Source organism: Toxotes jaculatrix, chromosome 11, assembly GCF_017976425.1.
Source record: "Toxotes jaculatrix isolate fToxJac2 chromosome 11, fToxJac2.pri, whole genome shotgun sequence".
Lineage (NCBI taxonomy): Eukaryota > Metazoa > Chordata > Actinopteri > Toxotidae > Toxotes > Toxotes jaculatrix.
Window position 1 is genome coordinate 13,740,877 of NC_054404.1, and position 18,164 is coordinate 13,759,040.

Below are 18,164 nucleotides of genomic sequence, written 5' to 3' on the forward strand. Positions count from 1 at the left end.
CAAGCTTGATGATGAAGCCTTTGTGGTGGCTCAGACAACATACTGAATCCATTCCCTTTAGCCCTATTAAATACAATGCTTTCCAAAAACACCTGAAACAGTTGCAAGAAAACTGACTAACTTCCTGTTGTACAGATTTATTTTGAAGCTGCATCACATTGCAAACAATGGTTCACCATTTCCACTTGGATGCAACACATCTTGAAGGTCCCACTACAATGTCAGCAAAGCAAAGTAAACATTTCTCTTAAAATGCAAAAAAGAAGAAAGCTCTTATCCAGCAACAAAAAAACATACCCATGATGTTAATGTCGTAAAGCGCAGAGGTACAGTATTTACAGAACACAAGATTAAAAGCAGACTACTGTACAACTCTTTGCTACATTTACATTCTCACACAGATAGGCTTAATTTCCAGAGAAAAATAAATACACATCTGATTTCTATTACACAACCTTTTGCATGTCTTAACCCTATTAAAATAATTTTGTAATCATAAAAATCTGAAACAGTATATATACATACATTTGATGCAGGTGTGTTTCTTATACCACACACATGCTGTTTTGCATTCTCTTACACTTGGACTGCTTTCGCTCTGAGCCGCACATTTGGTCTCTCTTCACATGCATGGTTCTTATAATGATGATGCATTTCTACAGCGTTTCTCATTTGAACTTGTTTACTGGGTTTCCGATGAGCTCTGGGCACTGCTCTTCGCCTCTTGCAATCCTGTCGCACTTTCGGAAGAGGTCGTAGTTGATCTTGTCAGTTATGACGCTGTCCTGCTTGTACTGCGGGTGCTTTGCGACGAATTCCCTCATCCACTTGGCCATGGTCATCAGTTCGCCTGTTTCAGATCAGCAAAATTAAGAGTTATGCTCAGACTTGAAGCTGCGTGAAGAGAGAAATCTGCTTATGGCTTATGAGAACATTAAGTTTTGTCCTTTAATGCATATTTACCTGAGGCACGTTTCTTGATGAGCTTCAGATAATTCAGAATGGTGCACCTGGTGTCCACGTCAACTTCCATGTTCTCCAGATAGCAGTTAAGGATCGGGATGAGCCCTTGAAAAACTCCCTCCTGGTGATATAAAAAGAGGAAAACAGAAGTTATTGTTAGATGGCTTAAAACAAGGTGAAGAGGATGGAGCCATGCTCGCAGCTCTATGAGGCTGTGCTAAGGCACAGCTGGGATTTGAACTGAATACTTGTAATATGTCAACAGAAAGAACTTCCCACTACTCTGACTTGGAAGTCTTCAAACTTTTTCCCAAGAGGGTTCCATCACTGAGAGCATTATAGACACATCATCTAAATTGCTTACATAAGCTTCTTTTGCTGCACTACATTCCAGGTATTATGTTTAGCAGAATCAACTGTAACAGTGTTAATACTAGACTTAGACATAACCACAATGTGGACTTTGAAGCCATTTCGCCAACACCGTGTTGACATCTCTGTCATTCTTTTCACCAAGTGGAAAAATGTTGTTACTGTAAGAAGTTCCTGTTATCTTGGAGTCATGCCAAGTATGTCTTTACGAAATATCACAGCGATCCATTCAATAGTTGTTGAGATATTTCAGTCCAGACGAAAGCCTTGGACCAGCCGACTGATCGACACTGCCACCCACTGAGCCACACCGCTAGCATGGCTAAAAAGTCAAAGGTCATCAAGTACAAGGCAATAATCACCTTTCCATTGATGATTGTGTCGATGCTCATCAGCGTGTACTCCTCATTAGCACCATCAGTCTCCAGGCCATTCTGAGCGGAAGGGGTACCATCAAGGACCGGGTTGCAGCCTATTGGTGGATGAAGCAAAGGCATCAGCTAACTGAAGCACTCAGCAGGATCATCAACCTTAGCTTCCACTTTTTGTTTTCCCCACCTTTGAAGATGTCCTTTCGGAAGTAAAACATGCCCTCCTGGACCGCGTTTCTCTTCTGTGCGGCCTTCATGTTTTCATCAACCTAATGAACGACAAGTGTTTTCTGTATCAGAGCACTAGTCTACAAACTCAGTTCTGTAAATAATGGACCTCCAATAATTAGGACCCACGTCCCACTTGAGCATTTAAATTTCTCTTCAGGAAATCAGAAGAACTGTATGGCTTTTCACCTTTGACAAAGGGATGAGGAAGTCCAGTTTGTAAGACAAGATCACTCTGGTGAGCAGGACGACAAAAACCACATATGCAGCATTTTCAAAATCAGTTAGCTGCACCTGAAAACCAAAACCAAAACCATCAGGTTTTTTTCTGTACTTGACAGATACTGTCACTGAATATAAACCAAGATTACAACTGTGAGCGCAAGTAAGTGATGGTGCAGTTGGTAATTACCTCCATGGGGCGGAACTCAACTCTCCAGCCGATGTCGGAGTTTGGGGGTGGAGGTTTGAACCTCATTGTCTGCCAGTTGGTCGACTGGAGGTTCTGTAAGACATCATGTGTCCAGTGTAAATAAAGAGTCATATATGCTGAAGTCAAGCATGTCTTCCAAGAAGTCACTTAGGCAATTCTTGAAAAGTCACCTCGAAGTGATCGGACTCGTTTTCATCATCCAAGTGTATTTTTTCCTCGAAGACAGAGAGTGGATCACGGATGAAGAGGTGTGCTATGTGCTGGGCCAGAAGCTTGTCAATTCCTATCAACGGAGAGCTTATTATTCATTTCGTTACTGTACGAGCTTCATCGATTTTGTCTGTCGAAGTATTTTTCCTTTATTTCACATATTCCTACTGATGACAGCATGGACAATATATATTTGATTTTTTGATATATCAGTTTCTCCATTTTCCCAGACGACGGTACCTGCACTGAGCAGCTGCTCGTAGATCTCCTTGTCTATCGTCAGATCGATGTCATTGTACTTCTCACCACAGCTTGACAGGTAGCTATCAATGGAATCATATCTTGATTTGAAGATCCTGTATTTGTTGTTTTTCAAAGGCTGCAAAGGAAAAAGTCATTTTTCATACATAAGCCTCAAAATACAAAACTCTAGCACAAATATTTTTTTACTGTGATGACTATGTGGTGCTTTGTGCTCACCTTCAGCCCGCGTTCCTCCTGTGTCCTGTCATCCACTGAGGCAGAAATAACTCCCCAGCGACAATCAATATCTGACACATAGCCTCTGTAGAAGGGTGAGGCAGCGCTCAGTGCCATCTTTAAAGAGCAAAAAACATTGTTCAGTACAAGCAGCATTTGATGTAATTGTGGGTACAAAAAAAAAGTCTGTTTTTACCTTTTTATACATAAAAATATTTGCATATTACTGGAAAATACTGACAAATTCTACATAGTTATAGTCCTGCTGAAGAAGAGGTCAGGGAAATAATCATAATATATAACAGAAAGCCCATTCTTTATTTATCCACTCACCACAATGGGGCAGAAAGTTGCTAGTTGGTCATAGAGGTATCTTGCCTCATTAATGCTGCAAGCCTGGAATGTTACCTGCAACAGCACAGTAAAAATCAGAGGCTGAAGTACGTTTATAAATCACTTATTGGGATTGTAAAGTTGCAGCCACACAAAACTCTAAACAGTCCAGGTTACATCATCTTCATCACTAAAAACAAAGAGGACTGTTCAAGGCAACAAAGCCTCTGGGATGCCACATTGGTCCTTTGAGTCTTTCAGTACCTGCAGACAGCAGTTCCCCATGCCAAAGCCCATGGCGTCCATGTAGATATGATCAGGCAGAGCCGCCCTCGCTGCTTCACCATCATCCTCAGGAAACTCCTCCACAAATGGAGATGGAGTGGACTTGTCTTTGAAGACTGAAACATGAAAAGGAATATAGTTTCATTTATCCCATTCAGTCCCAGAGGCGAATCGAATGAAATGCATCAAAATCTAATTTCACTGCATTTACCCCTGCAGTGATCTGCACATTACTGTTTAGAGTCTGAACACATCCACAACAACCAAATAGTCATAGTCCAGAAGAATTTAAAAGAAAAACAAATTGCACATTTTTATTGAAAAAACTTTTTTGTTTTATAAAAATTACAAAAAATCAGTTTTACAAGACAAATTACAATAACTGGTTTGTATCACTTCACTCAAACCTACTTGGCACATTAATCGCAACTTTCTCTCCTCTTCTGTGACGTATGTTTCTGGTAAGAGTGCTGAAAAAGCAACAGACATACACGTGGTATGGTCATAATCTACAAGCACCTACAGTAAATATAAGCCATAAAGAACACAATCTATCTTTCACAACAGCAAACTACAAACTGGTATGTATTTGTATTAGAGGATCCTTAATTATTTGCCTATTTAAAATTTTTTTTTGCGACAACATAACAGTAAACTTTCAAATTCAAAACCATATCAGTGAGGAAACCATGCATGCTGTCTTGAAGTTACAGCCACGAAGTACTACCTGAATCTTGGGTGTCTGTTGATGGCTTCATCTGGGAAAAACAATGACTTTGACACTCCCTTCTCCACAGGAGTCGGCCGGTGCTCTGGTCTGGTGAAGCCTGGGCAACCTAACCTAAACAAAGGACCAGCACATAGGAGACTATTATAGGGCTGCAACTAATGATTATTTTTTTTATTAACAGTTATACAGCTAGTGATTTTCTCAATTACTTGATTGTTTTGTTTAAAAAAAAAAAAAATCTGAAAATAGAGAAAAATGCAAAACTTGTTTTGTTCTTATCACTAACAATAATTAAAGAGAGTTCAAACACTTCCTCAATGTAAAGTACCTTGGAAATGAGGTGATGGTGCAGAGGGTTTCATTCTGGTTCAGGACAGATGAGGCCTCTCGTCGTCTTTTCCCCATGTTGCCCTCCACAGTGTTGAACTCTGACATGGTCCCGCCGTACGGCTGCCCCGGAGTTCCTTCAATCATGTAGCTGCCATACTCTGGTCTCCAGAGAGTGGGGTGACTGCAGAAATATAAAAGGTGCTGTGAAAATGTTCCACTTTTATAGGTCAGCAGGAAAGAAGGCCATTAAGAAAAGATCTCCGTATCCCGATGATCTCTCTGATTAAGTCAACTGGCTGCTGTCCCTTTATTGTATGTCAGCCATAATCTTGATGGGGCGGGCGAACTCAACATATTTGTGCTTCAGAGCGTGCTCTGTGGTATGTGCGACAGAGGGGCAGTAATGAGGAATGCATCGGCTCTACTATTCCCACTGCCACTGGTATTTCCTCTGGGTGAAGTTGGCTCCGCAGATTTACACCGACGTCATTGGCAGCGAGCAAGCATAACACTCACGAGCTTGTACAAACACATCCACACTGGCTGCAGAGAATTCCTCTTTTTTAAAAGAAATGTTACCACAGTTTCGGCCTGTAAATGGCATTCCCAGGAAGCCCTCTGATCCTTATTGCTCACTGACGTCCTCAGGAGCATCAGTCATTTTTTAAGCAGGAAGGCCAAACAAATGTGAGCATTCTGCATTTAATGCTTTTCTTTGCCACATTAAATAATAAGACAGATTCTCTGCAGAGATGGAAGAAAATAGCATCTGTAGCCAGCCCTGATTAAAGACAAATAATGGCCCCTACCCCCCAGACTGTGTAACAGCACTTAATGATTGACTGTGAGAATGAGGAAAAAGCCTCTCTGGTCTATTAATACAAAAATGTAACCTCTCAAACTGAATCCCAAAATCTGAGGAAACACACCTCATCACATCAATGCTAACATCTCTACTGTTCCTACAGTAGCAGTGTCATGATGTGGAGCGACTCCTCAGTGCCAGGAACCTTAGCCTCTGTTATCTGTGGTCTTTAATGAGAAAATCTAATTTTACTAAAACATTACAGCCTATAGGCCCATTTTACTCTTAAACAAAACAAATCACCCTGAGATCTTTGATAAGCAATAAGCTGTAGAGACAGGCTGAACAGCTGTCGGACACTATTCAAAAAAAGATCCCGATGGCGGCAGATGAATGACGCCTCCGCTTGCAGATTCCAAATAAACAAACAGACGGAGACAGCATATGCTATATAAACTTGTTGTCGCATTTCTGTAAACTAAGGCAAAAAGAAAAAGAATCCAAAATACAGGAATGTACTACCTTTGCTGAAGAGGAATCAATGATTAAGGGAAAAGTTCAAATGTCTCTATAAAGAGCACTGACGTGAGATTTTAAAAAAATATTTAATCAAAAAAAAAAAGCTTTTTCTAAACACCTCAGCGTTGTGTTTAAAGGGTTCACACTTTGTGTAGTTTAATTTGAGTATGGGAGCAAAAACACTAAGGACTTATGTGTCAGATCATCACATGTAATATGATTAATGAATGAACGGTGACTTTGAAAGTCAAATAGACAGTCAGCGCTACACAGGCTTACAGGCAAATTTTGTGTGTTTGACCAGATGCAAACTGGTGCTGTACTCTACACCAGTGGCTCCAAATATTTTTGACTTGTGACTCCTTAAAAAAAAAAAAAGAATGAAAAAAAGAAGCAATGTCTACTTGTGACCCCTCATCACAGGTTCTCAGACTTCAGAGTGGGCAGTTCAACCAAGGGCTGATCTGATTTGAGGGTTTTTTTTAAACAAACGAAAACAAGGATTAGACAAAAAACTGAAATATTTTTGTGTAATAGAAAAGTTTTTTTTTTTTCTCATCGCTTCTGTCTATGTCACTCCCAAGACAAATCTCGGGATCCCATAGGGGACACCACTGCTTCACACAAAAGCAAATATATTGCATTTTGTAATAGATTTGTCCATTAATGACCTTGCACACAGATATAACTGTTTGAAGTTGTTCTACCTGATTAGAGGTCTGTTCATGTTGAGGTTGGGCGGAGGTACACACATACCATGGTGATTTGTCTTTGTGTAGGTGCTGTAGCTGGACTTACCAACACATAACAACAACCAGGTGCGTGGGGAAAAAAATATGGCCAGTATCATGTGTGCATGTGTGCAACTACTAATCTTTTGATGCATTTTCAGCCACCGTCCTTGTCCTCTGCTGTTACTATCACTGTTCATGTTTACGTTTTTGTATCAGGGAGGTGTAGCTTAGACAGGTTCAGTGCACTCCAGAAATGAGGCCTTATCAGCCCAAAATAAAATACCTGTGTGGTTGTGTTGGCTTTACTGATAATGAAGCAAATACATGCGCATGTGTGATGTATGTTGATTTAACTTAACTATACACACACACACACAGAGCCTAGCTGTGCCTCTGCTTTTTGTGATGTATGATATTTTAGGCCCAGGTTTAATTTAACCCAAATTAATCTGAATCCCCGTCAGCCAGTCCATATCTGTGCTGACTGTGATCCAAAACAAACCATGAAACTAACGACGCACAGTTGCTAATGTTGGTACTCGTGGTGTGGTATTTGCTTAAATGTCATTCAGATTGTGAATGTTAAGTGCCGCTATTTTTGTTGTCTAGCAGAGTGGCTTCCAGACAGAAAAACTATGACTTAAACCATTTATGCAAAAAAAAAAAAAAAATGCTTCTGGAAGGAAGAAACAAAGTTGTAGCCAGAAGACAAATAAAAACAAAATGATTTAGATAAACCCTTTAAAACAATACAAAATAAAGACATCCGCAACTTCTTTTAATGACTGCAATATATTCAGCTAAATGTTCAGACGTGCTATGGAGAGATCACTTACTTAGGGTTTATCTTTTCACCCTGTTCTTGGAGGGTTTCCAAAACATCTCCGCCGTTCAGGACAAGTCGAACCTTCTCATCCTTGTCATCCAGTTCCACCAACATGTACTCAACCTAAAAGTAAATCATTAAAAAACAAACAGGTCACACTATCAATCAACAGTCCAAAACTGCATTAGCACTAGCTGCTACTTTATTCAAATTCAATGTACGCTTCTAACTTCTAAAACCAGGTTTTCAGTCAGTGCTGGGCCACAGCACAAAGCCAACCTTTTCAAGATCAGACTGGGACGCCATCACATCAATTCCAATTCATCAGTCATGTTTCCTTGACTTTCACTCTGCTACCCTGTAATCCCCTGTCTGAAAGAGGGATTAATCTATAACAACAGCATTCCACATTGTTCGAAATCAAAACATTTTGTTCAAGCTGTGGCACACTGAAGTTTTGTGGACTGGTGGCGGGCAAAAACTAGAGATGCAAACTGGTGCGAAGTTCTGAAAAAAGTCACAGCAGTGCACATATCCTAAGATATTGTATAGTGCGTTTTATATTAAAGTCTGCTGAAAAGGGAGTGTCTTCCCTAAATTAGTAGTTTTAGCAGACAGTTACTGGGAAACTGAATGATTGGTAATCCTCAGTTTGAACATTTATAAGAAGCCGTTGGATAACCCTTTGTAAATATGTTTGTTAATTCTCAAAGACACACACATCTGGTTCTTTGGACTCTGCCTAATTCTTGGAAAAAGTCTTTAGACGTGGTATTAAGAATTCAATCTGACAACAGTCTGTAAAAACAGTGTTATACAAGTAAGCTCCGAAGGCGTCATTTAAGTGAGCTGTTTCACATGCAACCAGCAACAACTGGTTTGACCATCTTGACAATCAACTTACATGTAGACATTAACAACGGTTTTATGATGGAAAGACGACGTTGAAACTTGCAGATTTATACGAGTTAAAAACAAAACAAAACAAAACTTCTCTTGCAGTGAGAGCGGCAACAGTAAATTAGTTTAACTGTATCGATAAAAGACCACTGTTGCATCATGCACAACCATCTTGACTGACAGATCACAGACATGTGCAGCAGCGCATTTTTCCAAGTTGGTTCAGTTTAAAGAGGAAAAAAAAAACCCAAAACAAAAACAGTGTCTTACCTCATCGCCCCATTTCAGCACATCTCTCTGACGATCCTTCACCTTGTTGTAGATGTTGAGAAACTGAATGATGCCGTGCTTTCTGATGTGGTCAGCATACTTCTTGGTTTCTTCCCAGTTCAGTGGAGAGCCCTGTGACAGTAAACCCATCGCACAGACAGGCTGTAAAGTACGAACTGGAGGCTGGTGTCTTTTGCTGGCTGCTTACACTGAACCTGCACGCCGAGCGTTAGCTAGCTAGCTAGTCTGTCCACCTCGCACGGAGCTAGCATGAAGTCTAGGTCCAAACAACCGGCAGGGTCTGGATCCTCAGGGTGCTGTCAGAGAGATCACGGGTTGAATTCTGACTCTCTGGGTTGCTGTTAAGCGGCGTGCCCTGTCGATAACCTCAGATGGGCATCCAGAAGAAGCAGGCCCCTGCTCATCACTTGCTAATGACCGGTTAGCTTGGTACCGCACGCCCGTGGGCTGATTACGCCGCTAAAAAAACAAAAAAACAAAACACAACAAAACACAACAACGCCAAGTTGATGAGTGCGTGCAAGCCCCGGCTCCGTTCACGACGGCGGATTGAGGCTGTTAAGGTGTAGCTCAGCGACTGGCAGTGAGGTAAACCTGTGGGTAGGTCGTTGTTGCCAAACCAATCTGCTTCACAGTGCTGGGCTGAGTTCAACATATGAACGCCCTCCTGGCTCCGCACACGTGACATCGTCAGGCGGAGCGGAGAGCGCGGTGGCGTCACCGTGACTCAGCATTCTTCGCAGCTCGACCCCTCCCGCCAAGCTGTCAATCAGAGCCGTCGGCTATGCTGCGTTCACCTGCTGTCGGTGCTGTCAGGCCTTTACTCAGAGCATGGCAGAAAAATATGTGAAAAGTGAAGGCTAAATTGAAAAGAACGAACGCAAAAGGGAGAAAAAAATAAAAAAAAGTTTCTTTCTGATAATTCAGACTACCTTTTTTAATTTTGATTCAGACCAAAATTATCCTCCATATGGTTTATATTTGTGAAAAAAAACTCACCTCCCTTTCAGATTCATAAAGCTAAATTCTGTAAATATCAACTTAGTTAATACTACATTTAATTAATTTAGGACACAATATCTGTTATAAAATGAATGCTTTAAAATGTATTGTTTTGTTTTCTGTTATCACATTGATTTACTAGTAATCCCCTAACAGACCAACCAACAAACAAGAAAAAAAATTTCCATGTCTTATCATCTCCAAAACAACTGCTTTGAAATTAATGTCATGTTTAAAATTTCATAAGAAGTACTTGAACACAACATCATACTAAGAGAAAAAGTGATTGTAACAGTGACACAGCATTGAACTTTTCTTAGAGGGTGTGTGTACTGGCATGGGTCGAAAATCAGGTTATAGTCTAATGTACTCCAAGCTCTTAAACTGTTTCTGTCATATGCTTGAAAGCTCTTCAGCCAGATCTAATCATTTCAGACAGCTGCTCCAGAGACAGCTTGGTCCAAAATGAGCATGGGGTGTAAAATTTTACCAATACACAAATGTGTTGCTTGTTGTCGATTTGTGAATTAAATGAGTCACTACAACCATAACTTGAGAGGGACTGCAGCAGAGCAAAAAGAGCTTTCTGACACTCATTATTCTGTTCAAGTATCTGAGAATCACAGTAGCTCTAGTCACCATTAACTGGACTGTCACGAAATCCAGTAATATTATTTTCATGGTACTGGGTAAAAACAAAAAGAAAAGAAAAGAAAACAAAAAACAGTTATGTTACAGATTTATTTCAGCCCTGATTTTGTATTTTTATAGCTGTCATACATCTCTGTATTTACCATAGAAAAGGGCTAATGAAATTATCCCAACTGGACTGGCCCCAAAAGGAAATTTGTCTAAAAATAATAAAATGGCTCATATTGACACGCATTGTGTCACATGAAATTGACCCAATATGTATAACAGTTTGTCTCTATCATACACATTATCTGGCCTTACTGATGGAAATATACTAATTATTAAACTATAAATATTGAAACTAAAATTGAAAGTTTCCTAATTCTCCTTACCAGCACTGGCTCCAATTTGCTGCAAATTATTGGAGTAGTTATTTATTTATTTATTTTTATTTTATTTTAAATGTATAAGAATGTGTTCCCAAATTTGTAATTTTTGCATTTTACTCATTTTTGCTCATCTAAAGAAAGTTGATGACCATTTAAACTGATCATCTTAGTCCCAAAAAGGGTTGTTGGTAGAGTTGAGAACCACGTTTTATGCAGCAGACAAGCTGGAGACCATTAAACATGTAAACTACATCACTGTTATCATTTTAATCCTTATATACTGACTGGTGCGGATGAAACTGAACTGGCTCTGGACTCTCATGTTTTCCTTGAAGTACTTGAACACAACATCATACTAAGAGAAAAAGTGATTGTAACAGTGACACAGCATTGAACTTTTCTTAGAGGGTGTGTGTACTGGCATGGGTCGAAAATCAGGTTATAGGCCAATGTACTCCAAGCTCTTAAACTGTTTCTGTCATATGCTTGAAAGCTCTTCAGCCAGATCTAATCATTTCAGACAGCTGCTCCAGAGACAGCTTGGTCCAAAATGAGCATGGGGTGTAAAGTTTTACCAATACACAAATGTGTTGCTTGTTGTCAATTTATGAATTAAATGAGTCACTACAACCATAATTTGAGAGGGACTGCAGCAGAGCAAAAAGCACAGGACATATTAAAGAACTTGAAAATTTGGTGTATACTTGTACTGTATACTTGTTACACTTGTTTTCAAAAACTCAGCTAATTTGCTTATTCAGGACTGTCTGGGTGTCGTTGGATCAGATTTGACTGACAGTGCTGAGAACTAAGGAAACAACCTCACAACTGTAATCTTATTTTGATTCAAATATATTCTCTACTACTACTCTACTCTGATGTGTGCACGAAAGTGTTTGGCATCACCTTTTTCCCCTTTAGAGCAGTGAAAAGACCAAAGACAAAATCACAAATACAGAAATTTCTCATGTCAATCAAAATTGTTAAAACCTTGGCAGAAAGTACTGTGTTCAGAAGATACATGAATGTACAAGTCCACTGGCCCTGCAAATAAAATATTTATAGCCTTTGACACCACTGATGTAGGAAGTCAAAAGTGCATACCTCATGAACAGGTTCAAATGGGAAACAGAAATGTAGCCCCCTAAATGGCCTCTCCACTTGGTACCTCCCCATCTGCAAACACTGCAGTGAATTCCAAGCAAATCCGATGAAACTAAATCCTTACATTACTTATAAAAAACAAAACAAAAAAAACCCCCACCAAAATAATGAATAATAAATGACCACAGCTCAGGGTAGCTTACACTTCATCTCTTTAATTTAAAATTTAATTTAAAAACAAACAAAAAATGAAAAGACATGAGCAGTCAGGGAATTCATGAGTACTGACTTCCAGGAAAGCTCAGGCTCACAACATTATTCCCAAGTCATATTTTTCTTTTTCTTTTTTACAAAATAGTTTATTGCTGTCACAGCCCATTCAACCCTCATCATTCCAACACTTTCCCAACAGAATCTGCTTCCTTCACACTGATGGTGTTTGTGATCATCACTCAACATACAACACAAGACTACTGAATACTGAACATTAGGTACATGTAGAGAAACTGCAGTCTTACTGTGCGATGTGTTTACACACTAATCACAAGCACCCACTCCTGGTAGGTGATGCCAACACTTATTCCAGCTCCAGCTTTCTGACACTCATTATTCTGTTCAAGTATCTGAGAATCACAGTAGCTCTAGTCACCATTAACCGGACTGTCACGAAATCCAGTAATATTATTTTCATGGTACTGGGTAAAAACAAAAAAAAAAGAAAAAAGAAAAGAAAACAAAAAACAGTTATGTTACAGATTTATTTCAGCCCTGATTTTGCATTTTTATAGCTGTCATACATCTCTGTATTTACCATAGAAAAGGGCTAATGAAATTATCCCAACTGAACTGGCCCCAAAAGGAAATTTGTCTAAAAATAATAAAATGGCTCATATTGACACGCATTGTGTCACATGAAATTGACCCAATATGTATAACAGTTTGTCTCTATCATACACATTATCTGGCCTTACTGATGGAAATATACTAATTATTAAACTATAAATATTGAAACTAAAATTGAAAGTTTCCTAATTCTCCTTACCAGCACTGGCTCCAATTTGCTGCAAATTATTGGAGTAGTTATTTATTTATTTATTTTTATTTTATTTTAAATGTATAAGAATGTGTTCCCAAATTTGTAATTTTTGCATTTTACTCATTTTTGCTCATCTAAAGAAAGTTGATGACCATTTAAACTGATCATCTTAGTCCCAAAAAGGGTTGTTGGTAGAGTTGAGAACCACGTTTTATGCAGCAGACAAGCTGGAGACCATTAAACATGTAAACTACATCACTGTTATCATTTTAATCCTTATATACTGACTGGTGCGGATGAAACTGAACTGGCTCTGGACTCTCGTGTTTTCCTTGTGGGTATGGTGACGACACAGCAAGAAATGCCGACTGTAGCTTCCGGCAATTCATCATCCTCAGTCCATTCATTGAAGTCAGGGTTGTAAACCTGAATGCATTTCTTGTACTTCTTCTCACCCTCATTCCAGCCTCCAAGGAGATAGATCTTGTTGTTCAAAATGGAAATACCGGCTGTGCTCACTCCTGTGTGAAGAGATGTGCAGTAGCTCCACTGCCCGTTGTGAGGATTATAAGATTCAACGGCAAGGACATCAACTCTCTCTCCACGACCTCCCAGCTGACTGCCACCGATGACGTAGGCTCGGTCTCCCACTGTGGCAGCGCAGTGCCAGCCTCGAGGTGTGCTGAGACTGCTCTTATCCTGCCAGGTGTCAGTAGAGGGGTCATACGAGCACACGGCCCTGGAGTAGGCATTGTTGATGTAACCTCCGGATACAAGGATCTTGCCATCGATGACGGAGCTGGCATGGCAGCAGCGGGGCACCTCCATGGGAGCTTTCATCTGCCATTGGTTGGAGGAAGGCACATAGCACTCCACAGAGGCCTGAACACCATCAGCGTTGCGGCCTCCGACAGCAAACAAGAGGCCATTGAAGGTGTTGAGGCTGAAGTGGGTGCGCCTCTGGATCATGTTGCTCAAATGAATCCAAGTGTTGAAGCGGGGGTCATATCTAAAGAACAGAGGATGTTTAAAGCTACTTTTTAATTCGACACAACCTAACATGACAAACACTGACTTTAAATCACTTAGTTCTTACCTGCAGAAGTTGCCAACAGCGTGTTTAGCCTGGTTCCTTGCATCATTCTGGTCCTCACCACCTGCCACATACAAGAAGCCATCCAAGACTGCCACACACTGATTGAAGCTCTTTGCTGGCATTTCTGTCAGCTTATTCCACACGTTATCTACATCTCTGTAGAGAACGTCTTTGCTGAGAGACTTCTCTGTCAAGGCAGGACGTCCACCAACTGTGAGTATCACCTTGAGGCCACCGCGTACCTTTGTTCTGCGTGACTGGAGGATGTTCTGTTGATATGGCAGCAGATGGTAATTCATGGCGTCAACAAGGAGACGGTGGCACTCGGAGTCTTGCATCATCCTAGGCGCACTCTGGACATGATTCACCAGGTCTTGGGCAGAGATGGTGCCAAAGCGGATGTGAGTTAGGAGATCTGCCGCGTACTTCAGCCTCTTCTCGTCAAAATCCAACCATTTCATGGCGATCTGGAAGGCTGTGACCTCGGAGGGGAGCTGCAGGGAGTCATCAGAGAGGAAATCACTGATCTGCTCATAGGTGAGCTTCAGGAACTGCTCCATCTCAGAAAACTCGATGAAGTTCTCCCGCATGAACTTCTGAGCTGCCTCCTTGGTTTCTTTGAGGTTGTAGGCATCAGCGATATTGGCCACATACATGCAATTCTCCACGCTGAGCTCCTGCATGAGGAAATCACTGCACATCTTCACCAGGGTGCCGATCTGCAGCAGCATGGCTGCGGCAATAGTGCTGCCGATGCTGTATAGCGACAGGGTTAGCTTTCCAGAGTATGCGTATGTAATTGCAGTGGCGAGGCCGACCGGTGACAGGTCGTTCAGCTCGATCTTTTGGAGGGTTGCATCCTTCTTCAAGATGTTTCGAATGTACTCACTGCAGGAGGCCATGACAACCTTGTGGACATCAAATGACTTTGACTTGGTGGCGACTGTTAGATCACAGAGGAAGCTCTCGTGTCTCATGTTGCTCAAACCCTCCAACAGGTTTGGGGCGTACACAGAATCGGTAACTTCAGTTGAAATGCAGCTGAAGCCATTACCTCCTTCTAACAGAGTGTTTAACCCATTGATCTTGTTGATGGGGCTGTCCTCAACCATTATGGTCATTTCATTTATGTCCCCTTTACTCTTTTTGGTCGCCTTGTTCTTTTTGGGTGCCATGGTTGCAGCAGCAGAACACAGCCCAGGCCTTCTGAAAATATAAATACAACATATCAGATTTTGTCAGAAAAGTACATTACAACTTGAGGATGATGCTCAGAAATCAAAGATGTATCATATCAGTCAGACAGATAAAGTTGTGTGCAACAGATAAACTGTGACAGATATGAATTGTTCAGGTAAAGAATTAGGCTGTATTTAATTTGGTCTGCTCATCAAATTATTATTGATTTGATAAAGAGGCCTCATCTTCACAAGACTGAACTACATTAAAACATCCCATATTGTTGAAATGTTACAAATTATTTCATGTCCTGAGCTGTGCATTTCCCCTATTTTTGAGTTCCTGTTGTCCTTCATCATGTCTAAGTATTATTTCCTTTGCCCCAAACCAAACAATAATATCAAATCCCTGTACATTTACCTTGTTGGATCTAAGGAGAAAAGTTTTATTTTGGAGTTTCTGGAATTTAATTAGACACATCCAGACACCTATGAAAACATGTGTGCTACCAGGTGATGCTGGAGTGAGTGAGTGCGTCAACATGACCCTCTTTGCATCTGTCACAATTTATCAGCAGTATGTCCAGGAATAGCAACGCTGGACAGCTCTCCCATGACGTTCCTTTTATAGACTTTGAGACATGAGCAAAAGGCCTCATGTCCTCTGACTGTTTAAGTTCAGATTAGGGCAAATATCCTTTTTTTTTGTCCCTTTTCTTTATTTTATTGAACAGTTTCAGTCTTCTCCTGGATATATCTGCAACTGACATCATCTACAAGAAAAAAAATCCCAAAAAGCCAGCCCTCTCACTATTTGTTCACAACCCTAGCAAACTTGAAGCTTACTATAACCATTGCTGCATGTAAAAGCTCAACTCTACAAAAAGGTCAACAGCTCTAGGCAATTTATTTGTCTTTTGCAGCCCAAGTAAACAAGAAAACAGCACATTTCCCATTCTAAAATGACTGACAAAAGCTGAAGCATTGATTGCACCACATTGCCTTTTCACTGCTAAACTGCAGACAATTAAAGCATAGGAAAGCCCCACTTACCTGAGAAATGAAGTTGAGGCTGGTGAAGAAGAGACTTGTGCCTCCAGTTACTGGAGCAGGAGAGAGAGAACAGCAGTCACGCCTGCTGAAAGAGACATGCAGTTAACTCCTCCTCTAGGGGAGTGAGTTCCAATCAAGTATTGTGCAATGCATGTGGCAGAAGGCTGGGACCATACACCCCCAACATATAGTGTCCCACAATAGTCTCCAATCAGTTGATGTCAACATTCTGCAGGAGCTCGATGGATATCCTAGATGGGACGTCAAATTTGGCCTTAGAAAATCTTTAGCTCCAAGAGGTGCAAAGAGCATCTTGTTTTAGGATAATGGTAGAAATACTTGCAGGTCTCATCCTGGTAAAACTCCTTAAACAAAATTAAAATTATTGATTTATCGTTGGACGTGATCTTGTTGACAATCTCAATGACAATCAGCAGAACTTCATCACCAGCCCATCTAATAATGTTATCATGCAGCTTTCTGTGCATAGGACATATAAAGTCTAAGGAGACACAGAAAACAATACCATATGTCTGAGGAAGAGTGTCCCCACAATCTAGGTCCAGCTCATATTAAATTTTTTGCTGGTGTCGGTCAGTGAAGGCTGAAAAGTGTACAATGTAAAATGTAAAATGTTTCAGAGTGCTAAGGGTCATGATCAAATCAAGTCATGCATCTCAACTCTCAGCTCCCATTCAAGGGGCCAGTAGACCCAGAAAAGGGACATCCAGAAGACTTGGGGGCAAATTTCAGAAAAGTAAATTATTTTCATCAACATTTTTATTTAGTCCTCTATAGCAACATTATGCTCATAAATGTTTTGTCATATACTCATGTTAACGTGTTTGATTATGAATGGTCACACGCCACATCATTTCTGCCATCGGTTCCGCCCATTATAATAATGTCATCAACGGCCGCGCACTGCCCGGTGCGTGTGTGGACGGTTGCACGTGAGTTACCGTGATGGCCTGCAGCTCTGATGTGGTGAAGAAAGTCATGCGGTTGAAACTTCAGCTCACAGACACAGCAGAGGCTGCTACGGTAGATACGACTTTTAAATCAGTAAACAGACCAGAGGGAGGAAAGACAACAAAAACGCCGCTGGCATAGGTGTAAACATTAGTCTACAACCACCTGCTCTCACATTGGACGCTGTGATATTTTGAATAACATGCAGCTTCCTCTCTGCAGGGTGTACCATCTTTTCATTTTCTTCATGCTCGTCTTGTACCTATGCTTAAGTGTGGCCGGAAGCTGATAAGGCGCTGTTTGAGTCATTGACGTGCGCTGCTGCAGCCACACAGTATCACAGGCGCTTTACTTTGGGAGGGGGTCAGGTTGTTCAAATGGGAGGCGCTTTGCTGCTAAAATTGGCAGCTCCTCCAGTTGTTCAACTTATGGCTGCCGTCCATCATCCATGAAGGCTGTGACGCTCTGCAGACTTGTCTTAAGTCAGTTTTGCTTGTAGGTGTGAATGCACAAATTGGTCAATATTTAGGTCGTCAACTTAGATTAAAATTAGATTACAATTTCAAATACACCACCTGAAAACACCCAGTTCAGTCATATGGGGAGACTTTATTTACCAGTAGTAGCATTGTCCATTTATAGTTCACAGTAAAAGGAGCAGCCTAAGTGGGTGTGCGAGGTTCCCATACTTAGCTTCTGCTCTGAATGCACAATCAGCAACTGGGGTGATCCGAGACCAGGACTGCCATATTTGGCATGTAAAGTTTTCTTCAATTTAGTTCACATTTTAGCAGCTTTTTTTCAGCAGCGTCTGTGTGTGAAAACCACGTCCAAGCACATTAGATGTTTGCCCAAATACTTTTTAAATACTAGCAGCAGTATGTAGAACCT

The 18,164-nt window shown here is 40.8% G+C and overlaps 3 protein-coding genes across 4 annotated transcripts in view; 1 reads left to right on the top strand and 2 right to left on the bottom strand.

Moving 5' to 3' along the window:
* Positions 1 to 18,164, top strand: part of eloal (elongin A, like) — a 30,733-nt gene that overhangs the window by 7,072 nt on the left and 5,497 nt on the right. The gene's annotated exons all lie outside the window — the stretch shown is intronic.
* Positions 127 to 9,443, bottom strand: gclc (glutamate-cysteine ligase, catalytic subunit). Its single transcript, XM_041049522.1, has 16 exons — positions 8,790 to 9,443; positions 7,630 to 7,742; positions 4,734 to 4,916; positions 4,403 to 4,516; positions 4,087 to 4,145; positions 3,655 to 3,791; positions 3,391 to 3,465; positions 3,058 to 3,174; positions 2,818 to 2,956; positions 2,538 to 2,650; positions 2,347 to 2,439; positions 2,124 to 2,228; positions 1,894 to 1,975; positions 1,698 to 1,807; positions 964 to 1,084; positions 127 to 850 (listed from the first exon to the last, which is right to left on the bottom strand). Exons 1-16 carry the CDS (start codon positions 8,937 to 8,939, stop codon positions 669 to 671), a joined length of 1,893 nt encoding a protein of 630 aa, XP_040905456.1. The 5' UTR covers positions 8,940 to 9,443; the 3' UTR covers positions 127 to 668.
* Positions 10,781 to 16,401, bottom strand: klhl31 (kelch-like family member 31). Of its 2 annotated transcripts, XM_041049521.1 has the most exons (4): positions 16,302 to 16,401; positions 14,071 to 15,276; positions 13,282 to 13,983; positions 10,781 to 11,138 (listed from the first exon to the last, which is right to left on the bottom strand). In XM_041049521.1, the coding sequence occupies exons 2-4, from the start codon at positions 15,243 to 15,245 to the stop codon at positions 11,108 to 11,110; spliced, it is 1,908 nt and encodes a 635-aa protein (XP_040905455.1). In that variant the 5' UTR covers positions 15,246 to 15,276; positions 16,302 to 16,401; the 3' UTR covers positions 10,781 to 11,107. The 2 variants fall into 2 exon arrangements, with proteins under 2 accessions (XP_040905455.1, XP_040905454.1); XM_041049520.1 differs by lacking the exon at positions 10,781 to 11,138 and having other exon boundaries at positions 12,924 to 13,983.

What these genes read in the sequence shown, in the direction of transcription:
- klhl31 (XM_041049521.1), bottom strand. Translation starts at nt 15,245, where the DNA reads ATGGCACCCAAAAAGAACAAGGCGACCAAAAAGAGTAAAGGGGACATA. An exon ending in GCTGTTGGCAACTTCTGCAG is followed by an intron (nt 13,984 to 14,070) that starts GTAAGAACTAAG and finishes TCTGTTCTTTAG; the next exon opens with ATATGACCCCCGCTTCAACA. An exon ending in ACACGAGAGTCCAGAGCCAG is followed by an intron (nt 11,139 to 13,281) that starts TTCAGTTTCATC and finishes GTCCAGAGCCAG; the next exon opens with TTCAGTTTCATCCGCACCAG.
- gclc (XM_041049522.1), bottom strand. Translation starts at nt 8,939, where the DNA reads ATGGGTTTACTGTCACAGGGCTCTCCACTGAACTGGGAAGAAACCAAG. An exon ending in GGTGAAAAGATAAACCCTAA is followed by an intron (nt 4,917 to 7,629) that starts GTAAGTGATCTC and finishes ATATTTCTGCAG; the next exon opens with TCACCCCACTCTCTGGAGAC. An exon ending in CATCAAGAAACGTGCCTCAG is followed by an intron (nt 851 to 963) that starts GTAAATATGCAT and finishes GATCTGAAACAG; the next exon opens with GCGAACTGATGACCATGGCC.